We start from the raw sequence: 25,056 nt of genomic DNA, 5'->3' as shown, positions 1-25,056 counted from the left end.
CTAGAAAAATCTGAGACACTGAGCTAAAGCTTCTAGCAGCCACACAGATTTCAGCCAAAGTGGCATCAGAACCACTTTGCATAAAGCCAACAGCCTCTCAATGATTCTGACAGCTGGAATTTCAAAGTGAGGTAGCTCATTAAGAGCCATACTACTGATTCCGAATTTCTTATTAAAAACACCAAAAAGACAGCAGACTATCTTGCCACATGATAACTCAGTTCAGTCAGCAGAATATTTTCACTGAAATTTTCAGAATTGTTTCTTTTCCACTGGTGAGGTCTACAGAGTCTTTCATTAAATTTCATGTCATCTATCAAAGTATAATTACAGCTCATCGTGCTTTTACATTCTTACTTGTCATATGTAAATCCCACTTCGACTGAAAAGCATCCAGCATTGAATGAAGAGCATTTTTCTTGTACACAGATACTCCCAATACTCTTAAAAGGAGCAGTTATTGTAAAGGTTTTTATTCTTGTCCAAAAGACAACATTATCTGCAGAATTGCATTCCAATTTCATGCTTAGAATTCACTCAATTGAGATCCAAAAAAGGGTGCCATTTGGCAATTCAGTAACATATTTCCTGCAGCACTTAATTCCTCTCCCAGACATTCCTGGTGTTAAAGTACCATGGAATTTCTCAATACTTCAAATATAACACTGTTCTGAAGAACAATCCTACTGCAAATTTAACGATGGACACAGCATGATTTATTTGGATTTTATGGCCTAGGACTATTAAAAAAAATTATGCAAAAAAGAACATATACACTCACATTAACTGGGACAACAGTTACGACCTTTATGCTTTATGGTCAGGAAAGTGTCTGGGAAGATCAGTGGAAAAATAATCAAAGCACATTTTTGAGAGGGCATACCACTTCTGAAGCATAGGATGGTGCTCCCTCTCTGTATGAGAATATGGCATGAATTCACGTATTCTCACAAGGAACCGGATTACAGAACATCATGTACTTCTGTGTAGCAAGCCCATTTTCTTGAAGCAGCTTGAGCTACTCAGCTTGAAAAAGCAAAAGGTTATATTCCTCCTATCTAGCCACTATCTGCATTTCAACATTTTCAAAATTCAAAATAAGGGGATTCAAGAAGGCACTGATAACATACGTTCTAGCAGTTCAGAAATCTCACCACCAGATATTTGGGACAATATCCTATCATTTTGTGTCACAAACATACCTGAAGTTAAAAGAAAACTATGTCAAAAATCTTGTTCTTTATGAATTATTTTAATGAACTACATATGAAGTGGCATAAACACAGGTCAAGGAAAATAACATGAAACCAGCCCCACCAGCTGCTGACAGAGGGTAAAGATAGAAGAATAGTTGACGATGACTTGAGGGAAAACAAGAAAGCATAGCAACAGATACTCATTCTTGCCAAGAACGTCAATCAAATCATATAGTAGTTAAAATTTCATGTCAAGTGCTTAAATAAGGTCTCTGCTTTGTTTCACATAGTGAGTCCACAGAAGAGTAGGGAATGGGCTATCCCTGAATTCATGGCAACAGGTCCTGTAGAGTGTATACCAAATTTCTCCAAATAATGGAGATGGAGGTGGCTAAAAAGAAAAGAGAAAGAGGAAGTGAGGACCTTTTGTTACCCAGACTGTCTCAGAAATGGACCATGTTTTCTAGACCCCATAATCTTTGGCATAAGTTCCTTTTTCAGTGTTTGCGTGAACGCTTTAATCCCATGACTGTGAAGGTTGCTGCAGTCAGTTTCTCATACACTAGAAACATAAGAGCAGCAGTAAGGACTGTCTGCAGGAGCTTTGCTTCAAGGCCTTTGTAGAGTCCCATTAATCCAAAACGCCTAAGAAGGAAAAAAAAAACAAAAAAGAAAACAAGTGTGAATAGCCTTCTACAAGTAAATCAGTACACTACAAAGAAGAATTAATATCACAAGTTAATGACAACTGTAAGAATCAAATTCATTCGTGATGTCTTGTGCGTCAGCTATGTTTAATAATATTTTAAAGAGAAAAATCTGCAGAAAGTTAAGTCTTTTGTGCAAGAAACTTGCTTCTTTTCAAGATGAGAGGTGAATGAATTGATATCCATAGATATCCTTCATACCACTGTACAAATATTTAGCAGAATTTGGTTTTGTGTACTTATTCTGCAATATATTACAAAAAACTGGTTGACTCAAATGGCAATTTAAGGGGGGCAAAAAGAAACAAAAGTCAGATCTAGCAATATTTTCAACATTAGTAATACTCAAGTCTTCTGTATCATGTTAGAAAAAACCAGAAAGCTCACCTCACTCTCTGCTGAAGAAGGTAAAGAACATTTCTAAGACTGCCTAGCGTTCGGTTCTCTGGGTTCAACCTGTGGCGTCCAAACTGGGGGGGGAAAAAAAAAAAAAAAAAAAAAAAAAAGGAAGAGCATTTTGTTGTACTATTTCCCCATGGTTCTAGGCAGAGAACCCAACACATGCATAAAATCTGGAGAGCCTATCTTAAACCTCTTAGCATTTGCCAGGTTATACTAGCCATCAGTGAAGAACTGAGGCCAAAGCTCACGTTATTGAACTTCACACAGAAAGCAGTAAAATGGTATGCGCTACAATAATGTGTTTTCGTTTTAAGATGGATTCTAAGAAAGTGCTACACGTGGCCATATTTGCTCTCTTTCAGTTGTTCTGGAGGAAACGGTTTTCAAGATCTCAAAAGCATAATTTACAGAGTCTCAGTAGGGATATGACATTCAAAGCAAGTTCTTTCTGGCTTGCTCAGCTTTCATTCAACAAAGATTCAAAGCCTCATACATCTGCAAACCATTATTACATTGAGATTACATAGCTGAACCCAGAATTTATCTGCCCAGCAATGGTCTTTGAGCAAAACATTTACATGTGAACTGCTGTGGAAGAACCCGAAATTGTTTGATCCACCTACCTGGCCTAAATAATACTTCTCTCTTACTCACTGCATTTGCTTATCCCCAAACCGTTTTTCAGTAGACATGATAGCTGCTGCTGCAATTTTATGTCTCAGAGTTAAACTAGCAATTTCAGCAACTCCTTTTCTAGCATTCATTGATACTCTTATCTGATACAGGTCAACAGTACTGTCAGCAAGCTGCAGCTATGAATTATTAATATACAAGGGTTGCCACACTTGTATTTATAACAACATAGCCAAATAGCTTTTGAAGCCTGTATTATACTTCTGTGCTAAGAAAGGTGAACTTAAGCAATTGCCTGTGGATGAGTTCTCCCAGAACTTACTCAGGCAACTGCTACTTCTTAGGCGTGAGAAGTTACCACTGACAGTAGGTAGAGTATGCAAGCAGATTTAGGCAGTTCAGAAATGCCAGGATGACACAGTTCCCTTTGCTATATGTCTTAAGAACTCAGAAACAACAGCAACAGAATGCCATTGGAAATCTCCTTTATTAGGCAAATACGTGCTCACAACCCACGATCTTCTCATCAGCAACTAACTCGTTTGATATTGATAAATTAATGTTAAGGATTACTGTCAAAGACTCAGACACACCCCCAAAAAATTGCTAACTAGGTTCCAAGTTACAAGGCCAGTCACTGCCCAGATTACTCATAGGCTTCCAAGCTACACCAGGATTAGGTGCTCCCTTCTCCTCTCTTCTCCACCATTGGACTATGTTTGTACTGCAAACCAAGGTTCATCAAGGGGGAAAAAACACATTGATTTCTCCCCAGGATGTCAATACTTCACTGATTACTGCAGATGATTTCCCACAGGGAGTAGCATTCTCTACACTAGAGAAAAAAAGCTTTAAAAAGAACTTTTTTTACCGAGGATCACCAAGAACATTAACAGTATTGCTGTTTCTCTAGAGGCAAATTTAATTTATCCACTGTTTACCAACACATAGGCTAAAGAACATTTTCACTGCATAATGAGTAACACCAGTGTCACGTATTTTTAATGACCGAAAAGGAGATAGACATACCAAATGGCAAGACTGGAAGCTGCTTACAATCAATTACACAGGATTATTGTTCATTATATGGAAGCAAGAGTGCTTTGCCAAAAAGTTGAAAGCAAAGGTGTAGAGACTTCATTACAAAGAACTCTAATAACTTTCAAACAATAGTAAGTTTCTAAAGGTTTAAGGTTGAAGAGAGTTCTGTGCTCGTAATTTGATGACAGAACTTAATTATGATGTGTAAGTTTTTATTAATTATATCGAGCTTGTATTAGCTTGTGTGTAAATCTGCTAAAATTGTTTCAAAAACCCACAACTATACAAAGTACACTTCATGTGGAATGTTATTTCTGAAAATACTAAACCTTTATTCATAACTTTTTTTTTTAACATCACTTCCTCTGAGTGACAAAAAAATTCATCAAATATAACAATGCTAGCTTTAGATTAGAAAACACATTATGAAGTATTGCAAGTTTGAACTGGACAACACAGGTATCACAGATGCATGTTCCTGCTGTTCTTGCCAGAAGCGTCTAGGATTTCTGGCTATTACTTCTTTCATAGAGCAAAGGGAAAGAAGTCACCCCTAGTGACTGCAGAACTAGAGACAGGGTCCTTGTATTCCCCATCATCACAGGGAGAGGATGGACTGGCACAGAGAAGCAGCATATGGGCCACTTTATTTCACAGTGGCCCACTGTGAGAACACCACCACCACCACCAGGACACTGATGGTTAGCTGTGCTCTAGCAGAAAGGCAACTTATCACTGCTCAGGCAAGCCAGCAGCAAACTAGCTGACTTCAGCTGAGGTGAGCAGTAAGCAGCAGCTGGTTAGTACATCAAGCTGGCAGCACAACTTACCAGAGCTGCCCTTTTTTTAAAGAATGACATTGTCACCAAGAGACAGAAGAATTTTGTTCAAAAAGCCAAAAGGAGACAGACAAAATATGAAGTAATAGTCACAAGACTGTAACCATTTCTATAGCAACCGTGGAAAGGAACAAGGGTTGAAGCTGTACATTGAGGTAGCCCCGTGAAAACTGTACTGCTGTGCAATGCTGAACCTAAAATAAAGCACTCCAACTTTCCATCCAGTTCTCCTTCACACCAGCAGAAAAAGCATCACAAATTAAAAACAGACTGATGTTGCAACTTATCCAAACAAAGCTAAATTTGCTTAAATGTTTTTCTGTATCTGTCACTTCAGTAATAGAAGTCTGTGTTACTAGTTTAACTCCTGAGACATGTCCAGGCTGTTAAACAGGGTAAGACATTGAATGAAGGCATTAGCTCAGCTGATCATCAGAAGTTAGAAAACCTTCAGAAAAAACGACTGCTGACAAAACGACAATGTGGCTGACACATCTACAATGTGGATGCCATTTTGTGCATCATCAGGGTGAAGTAGAAAGCTGTGCAGGCACACAAGTTTTACCTAGCATCTTTTCAGTGTAGCAGCAACCACACAGTAAATATATTCAAGTCCTGTTAGCTTGAAATAAAGCATCCAAACTATCTTTTTGCAGGCCATCAAAAATCAAAATGCATTTAGTCCACTCTAATTACAGAGAAGAAAAACTAAAATAATTACAAAATCTGCATGAAAATAACTTTTTCCAGATGAACAGTTAACAAGAAAAAACCCCTATTAGAGAAGTCTGAAAAGTGATATCCTTAGCATGGAAGGCTCACATTCAATAATTCAACTAATTCTCCAAATTTATACAAGTTTTAGAACATATATAATGGCTTTACCACACACGCAAGTTAGGGCTTCTCCTTACTTAGGAGAATAGCATTATATTTCATGTGGAAACATTTATTAATATTTAACTGTTGGAAAAATAATCAAGAAACAACTTACAAAAATAGATTAAAAAGCACAGAAATTAAACTACAATATGCTTGCTTATGTATGGTGAGGTCTCTCCCCCCAAAAAATTTGTTTTGTTTCAATATTACAATATTGGTACATACTGAAGGTAGCAGCATTATCCAGCATACATACAAATTGCAAGTCAGAATAAATGCAAGTGTTTCCATTACCACTACAATTAGCGTACAAAGCCGGGCAAGTGGTTAAAGATATTATTTACGAGGGAGCTCATCTCCCCCTGATGAATCACATTCTGGCTACTGACAAGGTCAGGCCATCATCCAAATAAAACAAAACCTATGAATAGAACTTTTTTTGGATTACCCTAGGTCATCTGGAATCAAACTCGGTTTAGAGGATTTAATTTTAAACTTCCCACTTGACACATTTTCTATTTATACTCAAAGAAGTAAATGTACATTTTTGTAGTGCCTAAAAGCAGTATGGTGCATCAGCTTCTGTGAGGCACTGTACCAATGTTGTCAATCCTACCAGCTACTTGAAACAAATGTGCACCAGTAATACCAAGTTCTATCAGAATCTGTCAGTACAGGATCAAAGATGAGAGGCATCCTTATCAGTGACCTGCATTGTGCAAAAGGAGCTCCCAAAATGTTGGGTTCATTAACACACAGAAAAACAAGCCATATGAACAGGGCTTGCATTGTACAGAACAAGTCAGAGGCAGTCACCCCGAAATGAAATTATTACTTACCCGCAGAATTGACTGTACTGTCTGCAGAGGATAAGTGAGCGTGGTGGCAATTGCTTTGGCTATTGCACCAATGACAAAAGCATCCAAAGATGTGAGCTGTTCAACAGATAAAGGACGTATTACTTCCACATAGTATCAAAACAGCCAGTTACCCCTACGTGTTTGGGGATTCTGTACTGGTACCTGCTACCAGGTTATCTAAGTATCCTTGACACATAGATTTCATGAAGTCTCTGGGTCTTCTCATTTTAAAGAGTTATAGTTCAACCAACGTACTTGCCCACAACTGAAGTTTATTTGTAACTTCTACGTGCTCACAAGCTTTTGCATTTCTCGCTATAAACAGGTTACTAAAACATAATGGAGATAAATCCATGCAACTAGACCAATTTAAAGCACTGAGAGTAAACAAAAGATAGGGAAGTAGCATTTAAACATCCCATCAATCAATAAGCATTTCAGCTTTTGCAACATTTAAACGAACAAGTCACATGGCACTTGTGAAAAGGCAACAGTGAAAGAATCCTTGAACATCACTCTATAATCCTGAGACACGATCACTACGCTATCAGGCAGAATTTTAGACTTGATGATGTAGGCTAAAAATCTCATCCCCTATTAGTTAAGAACACCTGCTGGAAGTCCATCCACACCTCCAAAGCCCACAATGTTCCACGATGCACCAAATACATTGTTATAGCCTGAGCTGATTACAGTGCATCTCAGTCTAACAGTGTGAATTCATCACTGAAAATAAATAGGCGCCCATATCAAAACACACTCCAAATTTGCGAAATATGTTGATTGCAATCAGAAGTATGCACACACATGCACATCTTTAAAAAGTCAATCTGATATACTTAAGACGATCAGGAAAAGATCAAATAGAAAGAAAAACATTGTCCAAAATAAAAATGACCATTGCTAGGGGAAAAAAGTATTTTCCCTCTCCACTGATCACGGATAAAACACGCCCTAATTTAAGGTAGAATTAAGTCATTTAAAAGAAACACAAGAAATAAATATAGTAGTTAGCCAACAGGCAAATAACAATGCAGAGGGAAGCTCAGCTCATCACTCAAAAAAATGTATTATCCATAATGTAACTGGGTAGATCCATCAGGCACAGAGTGCTGCAGCTGCAGTATTGACTAAAGATGGTTAAAAACCCAAGCCTTATTTATGATGCAAAATCTCATGTAAAAATAATTTCACTGTCTTGAGGAAAAACAAGATGGCTTTGTAACATATTGATATGATCTAACATTTTAATACAGCCAAAGGCATTCTGAAGTCACAAACTAACAGCAAAGCACTGCAGCTTAAACATATAATATGTTATGACATTATCCTAAAATGTAACAGAAACGCTTTTCAATGTACTAGAACATAAAAGGAACATGAGTTCGGGTGAGATGCTATAACTGATACAGAGAAAAAAGAAAAAGAACAAAGAAGGGGACTCTAAAGCAGGGACAGAAAAGTGATTCTACCTCTACTTAGAGAAGCGGGGAGGTACGGTTGCAATGCTATATGTTCAATCCTAGTCTCCATCCTTGGACAAAAGATAGTGAAAAATTGAGGGCTTCAGGAAAAAAGTGTTATTAAAATGACAGGGTCCAGAACAAACCTGTGATAATTTAAAGGCTCAATATACTTGATTTACTAGAGAAAGCGTTAAGAGGTGACTTCAAAACAGTCTGTATGTACATGCTTAAAAAACAGATGTATTAGAATTGAAATATCTACATTGAGACCTGTGAACAAATCAAAACAAATGTGGACAAGAGGTGCAGTTTTATTTTTACAGGAAGAGGAATTTATCACAGGAGTATCTTCCCTAGGGACATGAAAGATTCACGTCTCACTTCACGATGACGGAACTTTTTTAGAAGATACACTAACTCAAAAAAACCCCTCAAAAATAGAAGAACCAAAACGAAATCTACATTTCTGAATTTGCTCAAGTAAAGCATGTCAAAGAATCTGTCTTATAACAGAGTATGTCCATCACTTGCCCTCAAAACATACTCACTTGCAGCTGCTTTTTCAAAAGCTTCCGTTTAAAGCCTTCATAAAACATGAACTGTATGGCAGGATTGAAGACCAGCAGCAAGGAGGGGAAAGTACCATTCCATAAAGCTAAGACTCCTTCATCTCGTATTATCTGATGAAACGCATCTGAGAAGAAAGGTGGGGGGGGGGGAAAAAAACCATCAAAATTTTGATTACAAAATTCTGACTGTAGAAGACAAGAAAAGTTACACTTAAAGCCTAATATTCAAAGTGTATAATAAGCCACTGCAATCTTTTATGAAACTTTTTTTATCTTTCATTCTAATCTAGAAGTTAACGGAAAAATAGTGACAAAGGAGGTGCTTGCTCACGTCACCATTAACGTAAACAAAGTTTATCATCTGCATAGACACCCCACTCTTTTTAGTACAAGCTCAGCATCAACACTAAGGTCTTCCAAACCTTCTTCAAAACAAAACCAATATTTGTTTATTTATTTTCAAAAGGAAGACAGTCTGAACATGTGGGTGATTAAGAGATTAAGGTGAGTGAAGTTTCATTTGCAGATTATCTGCCCAAACTCAAGACTCCCAGCTACCATCTCACTGGGCTCACTACTACTCCAGGATCTGTATGATAAGACACCTGCCTTTGCAAAAGGAATTTTAGTTACAGGTGTGCATACTACAAACTCTTAATCACCATCAGAAATGGCCAAGTCCAGTTTCCTATAAAACTCATGACTGCAAAGCGATAGGGAAGCATAGAGATTCCAGGGTGAAATCAGTTACATGAATAAAAGCCTTCAAACTTCAGAGTCCTTGATATATTTCATTTAATGAACTTCTCCTTGGTTGAAAACAACAGGTGCTTACCTATTATGCCTTTATAATTGGTTGGTACAATGTCTTCATTTCTAAATTTTGCTCCCTGCAGCTTCAGACGTGTGTTCACTACCCAAAGAGGAGTGGTCAACAGGACATTAACTACACCTAACATAAAACACAGCACAAAGAAAATCAGCCAGAACCAGAAGATTTCTTCTATCTATCTGGTCTTCTATCAGATCCCCTTTTATGCCAATTCACATACTACTGAAATTACTGGTAGGAAGAGCAGGAAAAATTAACACAGCACAACAGCAAAAGTAAACTGGTAATTTGTAATAAGCTACTTCAGCTATTCCCCAGCACAGCTCCACCATGAATTAGTTGTCAGCAGATGCATGCGGTTGGAAGACATTTCTGCTACTCCTCCCCAAAACAAAACAAACCACAAAACCCCCCCAAAAAACAAAAAACACCAAACAACAAAACACACCAAATATGAACATGTTGAAGGAATCTTAAGTGAACTTGTTACTTTGCTGCATACTACACCACACTGGAGCACAAGATACTCTACTTTTTCATGCCCTACTTCACTCCATGATGACATGCTGCCTGCCTACTTTTGGAAAGAAACACAGAGCAATAAGGTTAGAAGGATTATTTTATGAGGAGAGATCAGAACAGATAAATGCATGCAGCTTGATTACCAGAACAGAGCTCCTACGCTGCCAAAACAATGAGAATATCTAGTTTCTAGAGTCACTAAGTACACTTAAGGTGGAAAACACAGGATTCTGCAAATATTTTGTGAGGCTTAGAAATGCCAAGAGATTACACACAATAACAGATCCCAACAGTAAAGTTTGAAAGTTGAGTATCAGAAAGTAGGATGAGGAAGGAGAAATGGACAAACACACATAAGGCTGCCACAAAGTAGTACTGCAAAGTAGAGTTCTAAAGCAACAGGGAGAAGGACTAAGTGACATTACTTCTGCTATCACCTGGTACAGGTCTTTCCTGTTCAGTAATGACTGAGGCAGTTACTTTGAAGTAATCATGTAAAAACAAGCTTCTGATCTTTCTTATTAATATTTCTGCATCACAGAAGTTAGCATCTGCTTCTACCCTGCTTGCTTTGGTAGGAGTCTGAGTGACAGACTGAATTATTTCATTATACTGAGATGGACACAGTCTATCACTATCAAGAACAGTAAATCTGAAAAAGGTGAAACTTTACTACCCACATTGTGCCTGTTTGTTCTTTTCCTTTAAGAGGGTTCAGAAAAGCAGAATATAAACATAACTATATTTCAGTATCCTTCACAAGGACTACAATCAGCTCAAGTTTTGAGCAAAATCAGACACTAGAAAAAGTAAGCCACATTAATCTCTCTTAACCAAACTCAATGTGAATACATTGTGGAGTAACACAGAGCACAATATACTTGTAATTTTTCACCCAGACTCAGTTAAAGGAGAAGTCATAAAACTTTATTTTCCAGACTGGAAAGGTAATTTTTTTTAATATATTTTTCCAATCTGTATTTGCTACCAGTAGGAGGAATGAGAGATGGGTAGGGAGAATTAGTAAACACCTCAAGTGGAATTTTTCAATTTACACCAGATATTATTCCGTCATGAGGATATAAACTATGGACATTGAAGAAGTCATTTAACTGACAAGCTATTACTCTAATTCCTACAGCCTTTGTTCCAGAATGTAATTATAAGAAAGTTTCCCCCAGTGATAAAAGTCAAGTTAAGAATTTCTTTCCTTACTTTCCCCCAACTATTCAGCTATTCATTGTGCCTACACACTGAAAGTACAAGAAACTAGCAAAAAGTAAACAAACACCAACACCTTACCACCCTCCCAAATAAACACAGGCTTTTTTTTTTTTTTTGACAGTTTTTTTTAAATCAGCTTGTTTCATTGTGGTTGCATGAGCAATTGTTCCAGCAGAACAGGACAAGCAAACACAGACACACAGTAGTAATTTTTCACAATGGATTTGCTAGAAAAGCCATTAGTGTCATCATTCCTTCAAAGAAGCCACTGTAGCATCCACATGAGAGGAAGGGATGAAAAAGAACATAAAGTTCCCACTGTGCTGCATACATCTAGGGACTTATTGTCACTTGCAGATGATGATCCAAAAAGAAGTCTGAAAACTGGCACCCAAATCCTTTACATTAAAAGCTCTTACTTATCCTAATCAAAAATATTTCAGAATTGGCATATATCTTTCCTTTTGAAAAAAACTACCACCTCTCCCTGCCACTTGTCTTCAACATCTAAAAGATGATGGTTATATACCATGGTAAACAACACACCACGCACAAATAAAATAGTAGACTGCAACAGCACTGTACTGTGTGCCAGAATTCACAACAGTTTATGCACCTACTTATGAGGTGGGAAGGACACAGAAGAGCAATCAGAGCTGTACAACAAAGCAGGTCTGCATACAGTGCGAGGCGTAAGCACTCAGTGTGATCTCCAGTGGACTTCATAAGAAAAACATTAGATAGAATATACTAAAAATACATTTTTGATGAAATGTAAATATTACCTGCAACAACCCCAAGAACCAAGTCTTTTCCAGTGCTTGAATGCTGACCTTTGACCCAGAGAGCTTTAAGACTGTTAAATGTATAAAAATAAACAAAATTGGAGCAGCAAAGGCTGGAGATAACAGGGAACCATCCTCGATATGGTGCCAACCTAAGGGAGAGGAAAGAGTCATGGTAAGGGATCAGCAAAGCATTCATGTGATCTAGTCGATTTTACATGCTGGTGGAAGGTGCCAGAGATACAATACTGTATACCACATACAATACTAACTAGATACAACTTTATCATTAATAGTAGCAAATCATACTGTACTAAACTCCTGACTGTACCATAAAAAAACCCCTAAGCACTTATATTGTACCTCTACAGCTCCTTTCCAATGGAATTATTCCTGATTACTATGAATTATAAACATATTTACAGCGAGAAGCTTGGGGCTCACTCACTCCAAAAGTGATTATTACCACCGTAACTGCTCTCTACCAACAGCCAGCGATGTACTACAAATATCCAGGGGATGAATATATGTTTGGAGTATGTATGTTAGCATACAGACTGATACAGTCAGTTCAAATCATATACTAAAACATACCAAGGCATGACGGGAATTCCCATCTTTGCTAAGAAATGGAGTTGTCAGTCCAATACAAAAGATAACGCCTCAGTAAAGAGATGCTCCTGTCTCCAAGGAAACAAAGCAATGCTTAACATAGCTGGAAAAAAAATTTAAGACAACTACTCCTTCAATATGAAATAATAATAAAAAATAAACCTAGAGCAAGGAAGAAAAAGAAATATATCTGTCTGGATTCTCACATAAAATTTAAAGATGGAAGACTAGTTACTGAAATTAATATCCACCAAGGAGAGTCTTCCAAAGGATGCAACCTGGGGCATGAGATATGCAGGTGGGAGGAATTTCTAATAAATGCCTTGCAGCAAAGCCTACAGCAAATCCATCAGGTAAGTGAGAAAAAGACATTACCTATTTAAATTTAACTAGCTCAATCACAGATGAAAAACTGAATACCCCCTTATAATTCACAGCTATCTTATTTTTCAGGTGTTGTGAATAATTGTCATTGTTTGTGTATTACCTAAATCTATCTTGATTTAAGAATGATTTCATAACAGCTGACTAACAAGGCTTCCTTCTCTGACAGGCCTGATGAGCCTGTAAAACAGGGACACCTCAACAACTGCCCTACATCCCCAGCATGTTCTACAATCCATCTAAATAGCATAATGATACGCACCTTCACTGAAGCTGCACAAGCCAGGTAGAGAACTGGTATCATGTTAAGAGCATAAGAAATCTCCTCAATGACCGGCAGTAATCATGGAGGCTCTTTAGTATTGATTAAAATATTGGGAATATACAGAATGTAAGGATCCTCAAGGAGACCATAAAAGGTGCAAGGCTGGTAAATGCAGCATCTGACTGTTCTTATGATGTAAATGCTAGGTTTTCATCTCAAATGCATCAAGTGCTTCTCCCTCCCACGTAGGTGGGAATACACCGTGTTATTAGGGCTGTTTCTGAAGTTACAGGCTTAGCTAACCATACAGTTACAATTACAAATTAACTGCCTATACTGTCCCTCTGGGGATGATGTCCTCTTACTGAGAATGTTAGTTTAGTTTTGCTTGATTTATTGAAAATCATCATCAGAAATTCTTAAAGGAAACATCTTACAGTAAAAAACATGAAACTATGACAAAAAAACATGAGTTTATTTCAATGACTTAAGTTGTCAGTGTTAGCATCTGCAGTTCACATACAAATCCTTCTGCACACAAATAAAAACCTAGGTTTGTGTTCTAAACTGCAACCTTAAGAAGAACTCGGTGTACACCAGTGAACACCTCTCATATCACCTAGAAAAGGATGAAAGCACAGGGAAGAAAGGTTTAGCTAATGGATTTTCTGTAGAGTTTTATCAAACAGCTTTAATATTTGCTTTATGTTACATCTAGATGAGAAAAGCAGTCTCACAAAAGTGTAATATGAGACAAGATTCTACATACTAATGCGAACAAGATGTTTATAATCTCACATCACAGATTTCCTATTTGTTGTGGGGGTTTGTTGGGTTTTTTTTTATTCCAGAGACATCTCTAAAACTAGTATCATTGCTTAGCCAGGCCTTGCCAATACCTTTGGAAGAAATAATGTTTACCTCTTGCCAGAATTACTGATATTTCTGTTTCACAGGAAAAGTAGGATAACCGCTTTTGCAGTCTCTCAATTTCAGTTAACATCTTAATTTTTCTTTTTTACTTTTTTTTTTCTTTTTTTTTTTTAATTGACATTTACTTGACACCCTCATGTAACAAATGTAATGTGGGAATGTGAACAAAAGAGATCACCAACTGACTGAGAAGTACTCATGCATACAACTGCCAGCTGCTCAAGTTCAAAGGTGGCAAAACATTATTGGCCAAGCTAAAGTCTTGTCAACTTTAATGTCCTGAAAGCTCTGGTCTACATAAAGAGTTCCAGGGATTCACTTAGGAAAATACTTGTAACAAAGACACACATACAACTGTTTTTCCCAGCCAGCTCAGCTCAGACTATGTGGCAAATAAAGCACAGCATTGATGAAAGTTAACTACTTTTAGACAGATCTTCAATCTCATCAGCATAAAGAGTCACTTGTTGTTTACTTCCACGTGCTTAGGAGGAGACAAAACTTCTAACTGGGAAAGGTCTCAGTTCTCCTGTTGAAAGTGGCTCAGCTGTCCAAGAGTTTCATCTTGGTTATGAGAAATGGACACACCCAAGAATCCGGGCAGACGCAGCTGGTTTATCAGGTACATGAAGGTACGTTTGCGTACAAACCTGCATTTCTGAGGAGGCACAGCTACCTCCCTAATGGAGGCACAGTCACATCACTGAACAGCTCGATTGCATAAGGTGCTCAAGCAGGTTAATTCAAATTAGCTAAAGATGAACACATAAGATTATGTAAGACATATCACACTTATATGAAGATATTTGAATTCAAAGTAAAAAAATCTGTCCACGTGGGCTAACTATTCCACTTTAACAGCAAATTCAAATTCGTTTTAGAGCTTGCCTACATGAAGACAAGAAGAAAAATTAGCATCTACTCACAGGCCTTCTTCTTTGATTATTTCCAATAGGACTGCCGGTGTTGTCTTAGACTTCCGCTTCTCATCAACTGGAAAACAGAAGAATCAAACTGTTAGATTATTCTGATTTTTAGCACTCATTTTCAACTCTTTATCCTTCCTATTCTGAACATCCCCCAGAAGAGCATGTTTCTTCTTCCTTGTAAAGGACAGACATTCCCTACTTCTGCAGCAATTCCAGAAAGCATCTCCTTATTTTCATTTGCAAGGTAACTACTTCCTTTTTTCATTCTTCCCCAGACTAGCAGGTTCTGTTGGGCACCACAATATCTGCAGTTGCCAATTCCTGTCCTGATAGTTGTGACATGAACTGAAGGTAGATTCACCATAGGTAAGAGACTAGAACTGGGCCTGCCTAACTGCTCTCAAAATTGTACCTTGGACTCCAGACTAGCAGCACTAGCACAGCAATCTCTTACAGTTAATCTGCAAACAGCTAAGCCTTAGCAAGACACTGTCTCTTCCTGCGTTGAAAGCTGCTCAACAGCAATATGGTGCTAATTGTTCAACCACATATTTCTGACAACCTGGCTGATGATCTCCCTCTAGCTCTTAAGAACGCTTTAGTCACAGTGCTAAAATGCTTGGTGATTCTGTGACTTTTGATTGGGAGATAGAGCATTAGAACAACAAAGTTTATACCCAGATTGCATTTTTGTAAATATCAGACATTCCTACTCCCAGTTCTAACCCTGACTTTCCCCTTTAAACCATTCTCAGGAATAACTCTAGACTAGTTTTTCATGATACTGCCCCTGCATTTTGAAGTGTTCTCAGCAGCCAAAAGCAGCAACACGCAAATGTAATCCTGTGTAATCTCACATCTTTATTTTTCTTTTTGGTCTTAGATAACCATTTAAAACCCATGTCTGGCCACACATCACACAGCGTTTTCAGCTAATTAAAAGGTTGCCAACTACTTTCAAAAGGAAGAATTACCTTCAGCTGGAAAAGTGGGGTTAGTGATTAAATTGTGTTAGTGTTACACAAGTAAGATTCCTGTTCATGCAAGACAGGTCCCCCTATAACCACCCTTATGAGTGCCCAAGCCAAGATGAACAGAAACACCGTCGTACAAAGAAACTAGAGTTTGACACTTACCCTGAAGTCTAAGCCTAGCTGTATCCAAAGGAAAAAATACAGTCATTGCAGTCATACTGCCCTGAAAAACAAAATAAACTGGCTATATAGTGTATCAGTTGCTTGTACAGATGCCTGCCAGACTCTTTGTAGCCCTTCACTTCAGAAAGTGAAGTGAAAATTCGCCCAGAAACCAGCGTACTGAGTAAGTTTTAAAAGGGGATAACCTCCATACACAACCATGTCTTTTTTAAGTGCTTTTTGGTCCCACACTTACAAAACAAGTTTTTTCTCTTGTATTAGATCAAGCTAAAATTAAAACCATTAGAACCTTTTTGCCCAAAGGAAAGTTTTTGAAGTCTGAGACCTGATAAAGTGAGTATCAGGAGACAAACATATTGCTCTTTCTCTGCCTCCTATTAGCCTCAGTACCCAATTTCTGGTTTGTTTGTTTGTTTTTAAAAAAGCAATAATATGACACAAGCAACCATTGTGTTACAATAACCTTGTTTTGACTTACGAAAAAAAAAAAGAAACTTTTGTTCATTAAAAAACTGCGTACAAGTTTTTCAGGACTTAATCTAGCATTGTACTAAATTCCAATTTAGGCAATAAAGATCTGCCTACCAAGACACTCCCCCTGTGGCATGAATTACATATGATGAATTAAATAATGACCTAGATGTCATCAGATTCACTTCTTGTGAATCCAACGCTCTCTTCACTTCCTGTGCGATCCAACCATTAAAGCCTCCGAATGGAAAAGCCAGCAGCCACTCTCCTTTGTAACAGGATTAAATACTGTATTTGCAAATGCCCTTATCAAGCAGCTGTTCCCTCTCTCTCTACCACCATTCAGCTTCTTCATTCTTTAGTACTCTAGCATTAATATTGCACAGCTTTTGGAAAAGATATCTAACTCAAAAAGACCTTGGCTTGGTGTAAACCTGTTAACACTCTATGGTAGTATTAAATGCATCAAGTGGCTGCTAAAGCTGTGGCACTGTTCCGTTAGTAGCCATGCAAATGGTTTAAACGGTGGGAAGGTCTGGGATACTGCAAGTCACACAAGCACTGTGTTTAAAGCACACTATGCAGTCTGACTTGAACTTTTCTATAGCTATGTTATGGCATACATTTAAGCAAGCTTTGCCTCTGGGAACACTCCAGCTCCTGAGCAGGCTGCTTGGACCTCTCTCTACAACCAGCAACAGAGGATTATTTTTCAGGTGGGGTCTCCTCACTAAGATAGCTCTTAACAAGACTTAAGTTCTCCAGTTTTCATAACACCAGGTAGCAGATGAAACAAAATACTTGGCCATAATTACCTAGTTATTTTAACCCATTTAGTTTGGGCTCTAGCCAAAAGGGTTGGTTCTGCTCTCCCACCTACTTGTCCGGTGTCTGCTCATTCTTGGTACCTACTGTGTACACAGCTGGACAGCAAGTAGGATTAATGAACCCATCTGACTGAAAATTTAAAAAAAATAAATTTAAGTTGGAAGGCTAGTAGCAGCACAAAAAGAAGCGCCAGAAAGAGCCAAAATATACCTCCTAATGACAGCTGCATTACAGCAACTCTGAAGCCAACCTCAAAAGAGTTACACACACCTATGCACAAAACAGCCACAAGACTGCACAGTCACTACAAGTTCCAGCCTTCCCCTGCTCAATTTATCCCAATTCTATCCATCCTCCCAAAGTGAGATTTATCCTGAATCCTACTCTCAATGCAATCCACCATACAGCAACACAAATACTTGCACTCAAAATCAGAAAAGGAAAATGGGGAAATAGTTGGGGTAGTGGCACGCAGGACAAAGCGGTGGACACAAGGCACAGAACAGAACAGAATATTTCAGTTGGAAGGAACCTACAATGATCATCTAGTCCAACTGCCTGACCGCTTCAGGGCTGACCAAAAGTTAAAGCATATTAAGAGCATTATCCGAATGGCTCTTAAACACTGACAGGCTTGGGGCATCGGTCACCTCTCTGGGAAGCCAGCTCCAGTGTTTGACCACCCTCTTGGTAAAGAAATGCTTCCTCATGTGAAGTCTGAAACTCCCCTGATGCAGGTTTGAAACACTGCCACATGATGAGCCTTACATGCTTCTAGAAGTAAGGGAAAGGAGAGGGACGAGAAGGACCACCCCTTTCCCCAGCAACAAAAACTCTTGAGACGGGCTCAGATTCCTTACTGAATCGCACTTGAGATCAGTAGGGAAAGTAACTCATATGACTGAGTGCAGGTACATACGATAAAGCGTATGACCCTGTACTATTGAAAGGCTGAGGCTTCACTCTGCCTTCCCACCACCTCCCTGTCGGTGCCGAATCTCAGCCGTTTGCCAAGTCAAGTCATGCTATCACTGAATGATCACTAGGACAGGTACGAACCGGCTTAAGCAATCCCAGCTCTTGGTCAACTGTATTTGCATCCCTGCCTCCTCCATTTTGGTGGCATAACTTTTTGGGCACCTACACCATGATGCAGACAAGGAAACTAATCTGACTGAAAAATAGCTTTTTCCACTGGGCTACTTCTTCAGTCAGATCAGTTCCCTGATCAGCCGCAGCACCACATAAACAACTGTGCAGTGGCCAAGAGGTGGCAGTAATTGGCCAGAACAAATGGCCTGAGGTGGCTGCTGCCAAGAAGAGGCATGCAGGAGCACAGCCTAAAGTTTGGTTTTCTAAGAAAATAATAATAAAAAAATTAAAATTAAAAAAAAAAATGTTGTCAGCCAACATTCAGAATCAAACAAAGCAGCTTGACTACTGCCCTAATACTTCTATAAAATTCTCATTCCTACAGCTTTTGTAACAGGAAGGTTACTTCATAGCCATATGCAGAGTTAAAGAATACTTATGTAATTCAATTAAAGTTCACAGGAAATCAAGCACTGATTTTTTTGCTGCTCACAAAACTATCTATTTGTCTCAGGTTTGACCAAGTAGCCTAGAAGATGTATGAACTTTCACCATATTAGAACAGAAATAAAAGTTATCATGTTGTGATCTGACATGTTCTTCTGACTCATTACCTCAGCACAGTTCTGTGGGTTGCCTTTTTTTGTTTTAATTCTTGCATCACATCTGCACATCAGCGTGCTTTGTAATAATTTAAACAAATGGTGAGACAATATCAGAACAGTTAGTACCCATGTCAAAGATCTTGCCAAAATTTATATATTACAGCAGCAAACAGAAATCTCTAAATCGATGAGTACATCTTTACTATAACAAAAAAAATGTCAAGGTTTCCAGCATAAGGCAGTAAAAACCAAGAAAAAAGCCACCTCGTTTTAGGAAAAAATTCTTCCTCCAGAGCTTTAAATTGTATATGAATATTAGTGCCAGCAAGTAGAAGTCACAAGGGTACAGAAGTCCAATAGCTCCAGAAAGTTCTGTCTTCCCTCACAGCAACTTCACTGCAGCGGAGATATAAGCATCTTTAAATACAACAGGGAATTTCTATTAACTTAATTAATGCCACCAAGGAACTTAAGATATCATTTTATCATGCATTTTAAGTTTATGGCTGGATTTATAAGTTTGGTTTGTACCACAAAGTTTGTTCAGGAGCACAGCCTGATTATAGCATCTGTATACGACAGTGAGAAGCTAACAGTGAGGACTAGGAAGTATTACCAACTTCTGCACACCAGCAAAAGGAGAGAGCAGTATTTCAATAACAAGATCATTTGAGAGAGTTCCATTTCTTGAAAGAGGAAACAAAATCCCCATTGCCTTTGATGCGTAAATAAGCAGACCTAAAACACTTTCAAGAGCTGACAATAATCCCATGTTTATTTATGATAGAGACAAAACAACCTTCAGAGTCTTTTTTTTTTTGCTTTCTCTGGCAGGCCAATTTAGAATCAGCGTTTATTGTTCAATAACATTTAGTGACTTTCATCCTATACAAGACATCACGAGTTATTTTAAGGACTCAGAACAGGAAGTTTTGCCAGAACAATAGATCAGCAATTGCTAAAATACATATTTAGGTGTTCTCGCCAGCCTGGAATAACCCTAGAGTAGAGCTCCATCAGCTTGCTTGAAATCTATCAATACATCTGGTCCAACATGCTACACTGTGCTAAAATTTTTAATCTGTTGGAAGTACAAGGCTGATTTGCTATTTACAGAGCCAGCACTCATTCATTCAAGGGCTGGGCATACTAGGAAATCTAGACAAACTAAACACTATTTTTTAATTTACAAGTATCATATGAAAAATTTAATTCAATAACCTACACCAGCCTCCCCTAGCTGCACTGCGCTTGCTTCACGTTTTGATTAACACCTCACCCTTCACAACTTGTAAGTATTTATGAGACAAACGCAGCATGCGGATGCTTAGCGCAACTCAGCATGCGGATGCTTAGCGCAACTCTTATTTTACACAGCCTCTCCACCTTAACTTCTGGGAGGCTTACCTTTTCATCGCTAATTTGATGCCCAACTTCAGATGCCTACATGCCCACTTTCTAAGGGAGGACACCTGCAGCTCCCGTTGGGTTCACAGGAGGCTCCAGGAGCTCAGGAGAGCCAGCCTCAAGGTTTATCAAATCTTCCATCCAAAACCAGCGAGGAGCAAGACTAGGGCTTTGCAAGCGTGCTCGCACGGGACGGGTGGCGGAGCCGAGACTTGGTGCCAGGGAGTCCCTCACCCCACGGCCTTGTGACCGAGAAGGGTTTGGGCACGGCCACGCAGGGTTCACGCCTCAGCACCCCAGCCGGGCCACCCCGGCCCCGCTGGGCCCGCCCGCACCGCCCTGGGCTCCCCGCCTCCGCCCCCCACCCGAGCCGCCCCCTCCGGCGCGGCCCTCCGGCGGCCCCTCAGTCAAACAAAGGCTTAAGGCGGCCCGCGACCTGCCCAGCGCCCCCCACCAGGCCGGCAAGGCCGCCCCGCCCGCCCGCCCGCCCGCCAGACCCCTCCGCCCCGTCACCGCCAACGGCCGCCGCCGAGGAGCCCGACCCGCTCGCTCACCACAGCCCCGGACACGGCGTGCACCAGGCTCTCGTAGGAGGCGATGGCAGACATTGCCGCGCCTCCCGCCGGCTCCGCCGCCAGCCGGCCTGACTGCACCGCGCCACCGCCCGGGTCCGGGCTACCAACGGCCGCCTCCACTCGCCCCACGGCGCCCGCCCGCCCGTCACGTGGCGCCTCGCCCCGCCCCGCCGCCGGGCCCGGCGCATGCGCGCTGCCGCGCCGCCGCCGCTGGGTCGGGGCCGGGGGTGGCGGCGGCGGCCGCGTCCGAGCTGAGGGGGGGCCTGGCGGCGGTGCGGGGCTGGAGCCCTCGGAGGAGCGTGGAAGCGGGGTGGGCGGGCAGGGGGAGCAGCCAGGGCAGGGGGTGGAGGGACACTCGGGAACGCGTAAGGCGGGGAGTTCTAGCGCCTGGCTGTAAGAGGGCAAGGCGGGGGGGAACGGCCGTAACGGAAACCCGGAGCGCTGAAAAGCCGCCAGGTTGGAAGAGCAGACCTGATGTGCTTTTTATGTATCCAGTTGTGTAGGGCAGGTTTTTTCTTTGCACCAAGTAGGCCTTACCTCACGGAAGCTTGGAATAATTGCCATGGCTTTAAGAAAGATACAGAATTGGGGTAGATACTGGGAATACAGAGGAAATCCACTGTTCCTTCCTGTGAAAGCACAATAATACCTTTTCTCTCCACCACCAAATGTTTCCCAAGCATTTAACGTAACCATTTAATTACGAAGAGGAGACAATATTTACCTTAGCGTTCTGTTTCTACTTTTTCTAACTTCAGTCCTTTCCCTTGTACCTAAAGTCCGGTGTCTTCTAACATAACACTCTTTCGAGCCGATTGTTTCTTATTCTGTGTGGACCTACCAAGCTTGTTACTTTTTCCGGCTATTTTGTTTGCTCCTTTTCCCGGTCCGCGAGCCCTCTCCCGCTCTTCCTCTGCCGTGACGGCGGAGAGGCTGCCCAGCGCGGCAGCCGGAGCACGCCGCGGCGAAGGGAGCACCCCCGGGCTGGCCGCGGCCTTTGCTGGCTGGGGGTGGAATGAGAACCGCCACGAAGACGGGACCAGACGCGGGTAGCTGGCCAAAGGACAGGGCAGCCACCTCTCGCAGCAGCGAGTTAGGGCCCACGGTGACGAGACTATTAAATACACAGCTGGGAAAATGTCGAGAATCCTCTAGCTTCCTCTTAACCTTTTATGTAGAAGAGGTTCTGCAGGGTAGGAAGGAGCTGAGGAAATGAAATGAGGTTGGACATGCTACAATTTGTAAAATCACTTGGGGTGATGCCTGTGTCTGTTCCTATCCTATCCTGGTTTTTTTCCCCCATTCTCATGTCATGTACTGGTTTCCAGATAGCTCCAAGGTTTTGCTGTGTTAACAATCCTTCCCCTCTTCTTAGCTTCACCTATGCTTCAAAAAAAAAAAAAAGATAAGAATGAAAATTCTCCTTAGCTTTGTATCATGTTATTCCTGGGCTCTTATTTTTCTGCTGTTACTCCATCTTTCGTTCTCCCTTTCTGAACAGAAAAAAGTAACTTCAGAACTTGTTCTTCAAGTTTTCAGTTCTTAGTTCTTCGACCACAACTCGCCAGCTGCCTGTTGCTTGAGCTGCAAGAACTCCTAGCGCTTACAGCTGTGGTGGGAACGGCCATACCATTCATCACCTCAACAAGGACAGGGCAGTTAGCACATACATGCTTCCCGAGAGATTCGCTACCACACAGCCATTTCCTTGTGGGAGGACATTCCCTCATCAGGTGGCCTAATAACACACCACTCCTCTTTATTTACCCTTCTGTGAGGAAAATCCCGTGATCTCTTGGGAGGGAGGGGGCCTATAAAGAACGCAGGCTACTCTGCTTCGGGCAAGCATTTCAGTTTGAGAAAAACATTCTTCCAGTGCAGTGCTCCAGCATCCCTGTGCTCCAACGTTAGATGCTGACACCAGCAACCTATGAGGCCACAACTGTCAACTGTTTTACATGAGGCTGATACCACTGGTAGTCCCGATGATCAAATGATAATTAATTAATTATTAAAAATTATGGTAAATGTTATTATATTTCTGTTAAGAATTTGTTAATATAATTATTATATTAATGGTATAATAATGATATAAGAATATATAAATATAATTGATAATATAAATTTATAATAAATATAAATATTAAATTTTTTTTTTTTTTTAAAATAAGATCCCCTGTGGCGGATGCACCCGCTGTGACTGAGTGAACAGTGCTTTGGTTCAGGCATCACCAACAAGTAGGCCTGACTGAAATCAGCCCTGCTGTGAAAACCTTGAGAATTGCGCTAGGCCGTATCTTCTCAGGAACCAAGGAGTTTAGGCCATGTCTTATCAGGCACTAACAGTACCAGCCTGAGCTGGGACTAGACAAAACTAAAAACTGCTACAGCAGCACAACTGCACATACAGCAGAAGGGGGTTTGACTACGAGTCAGTCGCTTTACGCTATAAATATCTGTAAGCCCACATCAGCCCATTGAGCTCTCCTGTACGGCATCGGGCTGCTCTGCGATGATCTCCCTCTTGAGCAGGAACGCCTCTCAAGGCTACCCCTCGAGGCTGAGAGACCCCTTACCCGGCATCTAACATCTGTAACGAGGTAAGTGACATTTAACGTTAGGCCTAAAAGTATATTGTATGCTAGCGGCATTTTTATATACATCCAGCTATAGCTTAATTATTAGAAGTGTAGTAAGTAGCAGAGTGTTTGACCACGATCTAAATTATTGTTTAAATCATAATTTAAATCATTGTGAAATCCCTGTTGAATTACCATTCAATTATTGCTTAATAACCATTCAATTACCATTTAATTTTCATTCAGTCATCGATTAATTACCATTTGGTCATCATTTAATCATGAATAAAACCCTTTTAGTTAACCCCACAATGATTTCTCTTAAGAATTCACCTGTGACACCCCCTACATGCAAAAGACTCAAACCTTAATTCAGAATTAAGGTGCACACTCTTCACCGGCTATCTCCTGTCACGAAAGCAGCCAGGAGCAGCTTAGGTTTTACAAAGCCAGGGAACAATTACGCCAACTGACTTTGCACAATCAGATACACGTAGTTTTGGAAGAAACGCCTCAAGCAGGACACAAACTCACTTACACTACTGCTGGTTTTGGATTCTGTCCCTTGTGTGCAGAGGGAAGCTTTCACTAAGTCAATTTGTGCTACGGATTGGATTTCCATCGTAAATGTGCGCCCAAATCATTCTATACTATTACTATTCTACTATTCTACTACTATATCTAGTTGAAGGTGTCCCTGCCAATTGCAGGGGCGTTGGACTAGATGAACTTTAAAGGTCCGTTCCATCCCAAAGCATTCTGTGATTCGATTCTATTTAGCAACATTTTAAACACTCCACTATGCCCTGTATATATTGCAAAACAGAGTCTAACAGGTGACACAATTGCAACATTCCAAAACCAACTTACTTTATTGTTGGAACTTAGAGACCTAGTGAAGCTGTCCGAGAAAAGCAATGGAAACGCTACAGATTAAGTTAAACAAGATGTGTGATCAAGTTAACAGATGAAGTTAACAGATTAAGTTAAACAAGATCAGTGTGTTCTGTAGGGGAAAAAAATGGAACCTTCCTATAAAAGGTTTCACGAAGAGATGGCCTTAGGTCTTCACAGAAACGCTGCAAATTCAACGGGTCTCCAGGCAAACAGGACAGAAGGCCCGAGTTACCCCCTTTTCCTCAAATTTGTCAATTCTACTAGAAAGCCTAGAAGAAGTGAACCAAGTTAAGCAACTACAAACAGGAACACGTTCTCTGTACATGAACTGCATCTTAGTAATTTCTTGTTTGCATAATTTTAA

The 25,056-nt window shown here is 40.3% G+C and overlaps 1 protein-coding gene and 1 long non-coding RNA gene across 4 annotated transcripts in view; one reads left to right on the top strand and one right to left on the bottom strand.

The window, feature by feature from the left end:
• Positions 1-300: 300 nt before the first annotated feature.
• On the bottom strand, positions 301-21,381 carry SLC25A17 (solute carrier family 25 member 17). 3 transcript variants are annotated; one of them, XM_087767231.1, is made up of 9 exons: positions 21,196-21,333; positions 15,079-15,145; positions 12,553-12,638; positions 11,959-12,110; positions 9,431-9,547; positions 8,575-8,720; positions 6,540-6,635; positions 2,291-2,373; positions 301-1,841 (listed from the first exon to the last, which is right to left on the bottom strand). In XM_087767231.1, exons 3-9 carry the CDS (start codon positions 12,573-12,575, stop codon positions 1,694-1,696), a joined length of 765 nt encoding a protein of 254 aa, XP_087623357.1. In that variant the 5' UTR covers positions 12,576-12,638; positions 15,079-15,145; positions 21,196-21,333; the 3' UTR covers positions 301-1,693. The 3 variants fall into 3 exon arrangements, with proteins under 3 accessions (XP_087623357.1, XP_087623358.1, XP_087623359.1); XM_087767233.1 differs by lacking the exon at positions 12,553-12,638 and adding an exon at positions 16,218-16,278 and having other exon boundaries at positions 307-1,841; positions 21,196-21,381; XM_087767232.1 differs by lacking the exons at positions 15,079-15,145; positions 21,196-21,333 and having other exon boundaries at positions 12,553-12,642.
• Positions 21,382-21,639: 258 nt separating this feature from the next.
• LOC148054646 (uncharacterized) overlaps positions 21,640-25,056 on the top strand; it is an 8,548-nt gene continuing 5,131 nt past the window's right edge. Inside the window, exons 1-2 of the long non-coding RNA XR_015706799.1 lie at positions 21,640-23,239; positions 23,388-23,816. This is a non-coding gene — a long non-coding RNA (uncharacterized LOC148054646). The remainder of the gene's footprint in view (positions 23,240-23,387; positions 23,817-25,056) is intronic.

Source organism: Nipponia nippon, unplaced genomic scaffold, assembly GCF_047370975.1.
Source record: "Nipponia nippon isolate SJK-2023a ecotype South Korea unplaced genomic scaffold, ASM4737097v1 scaffold_3, whole genome shotgun sequence".
NCBI classification, from domain to species: domain Eukaryota; kingdom Metazoa; phylum Chordata; class Aves; order Pelecaniformes; family Threskiornithidae; genus Nipponia; species Nipponia nippon.
The sequence above is the reverse complement of the archived record's forward strand: the minus strand, read 5'-3'. Positions and strand labels throughout refer to the sequence as shown.

Bases quoted from the DNA above. Each gene is read 5' to 3' on its own strand.
- SLC25A17 (XM_087767233.1), bottom strand. From the start codon at position 21,249: ATGTCTGCCATCGCCTCCTACGAGAGCCTGGTGCACGCCGTGTCCGGG. The intron at 8,721-9,430 runs GTAAGCACCTGT...CTTTCTTCTCAG, and splicing joins CAATTATAAAGGCATAATAG to ATGCGTTTCATCAGATAATA. The intron at 1,842-2,290 runs GTGAGCTTTCTG...TTTCCTTCTTAG, and splicing joins CTTCTTCAGCAGAGAGTGAG to GCGTTTTGGATTAATGGGAC.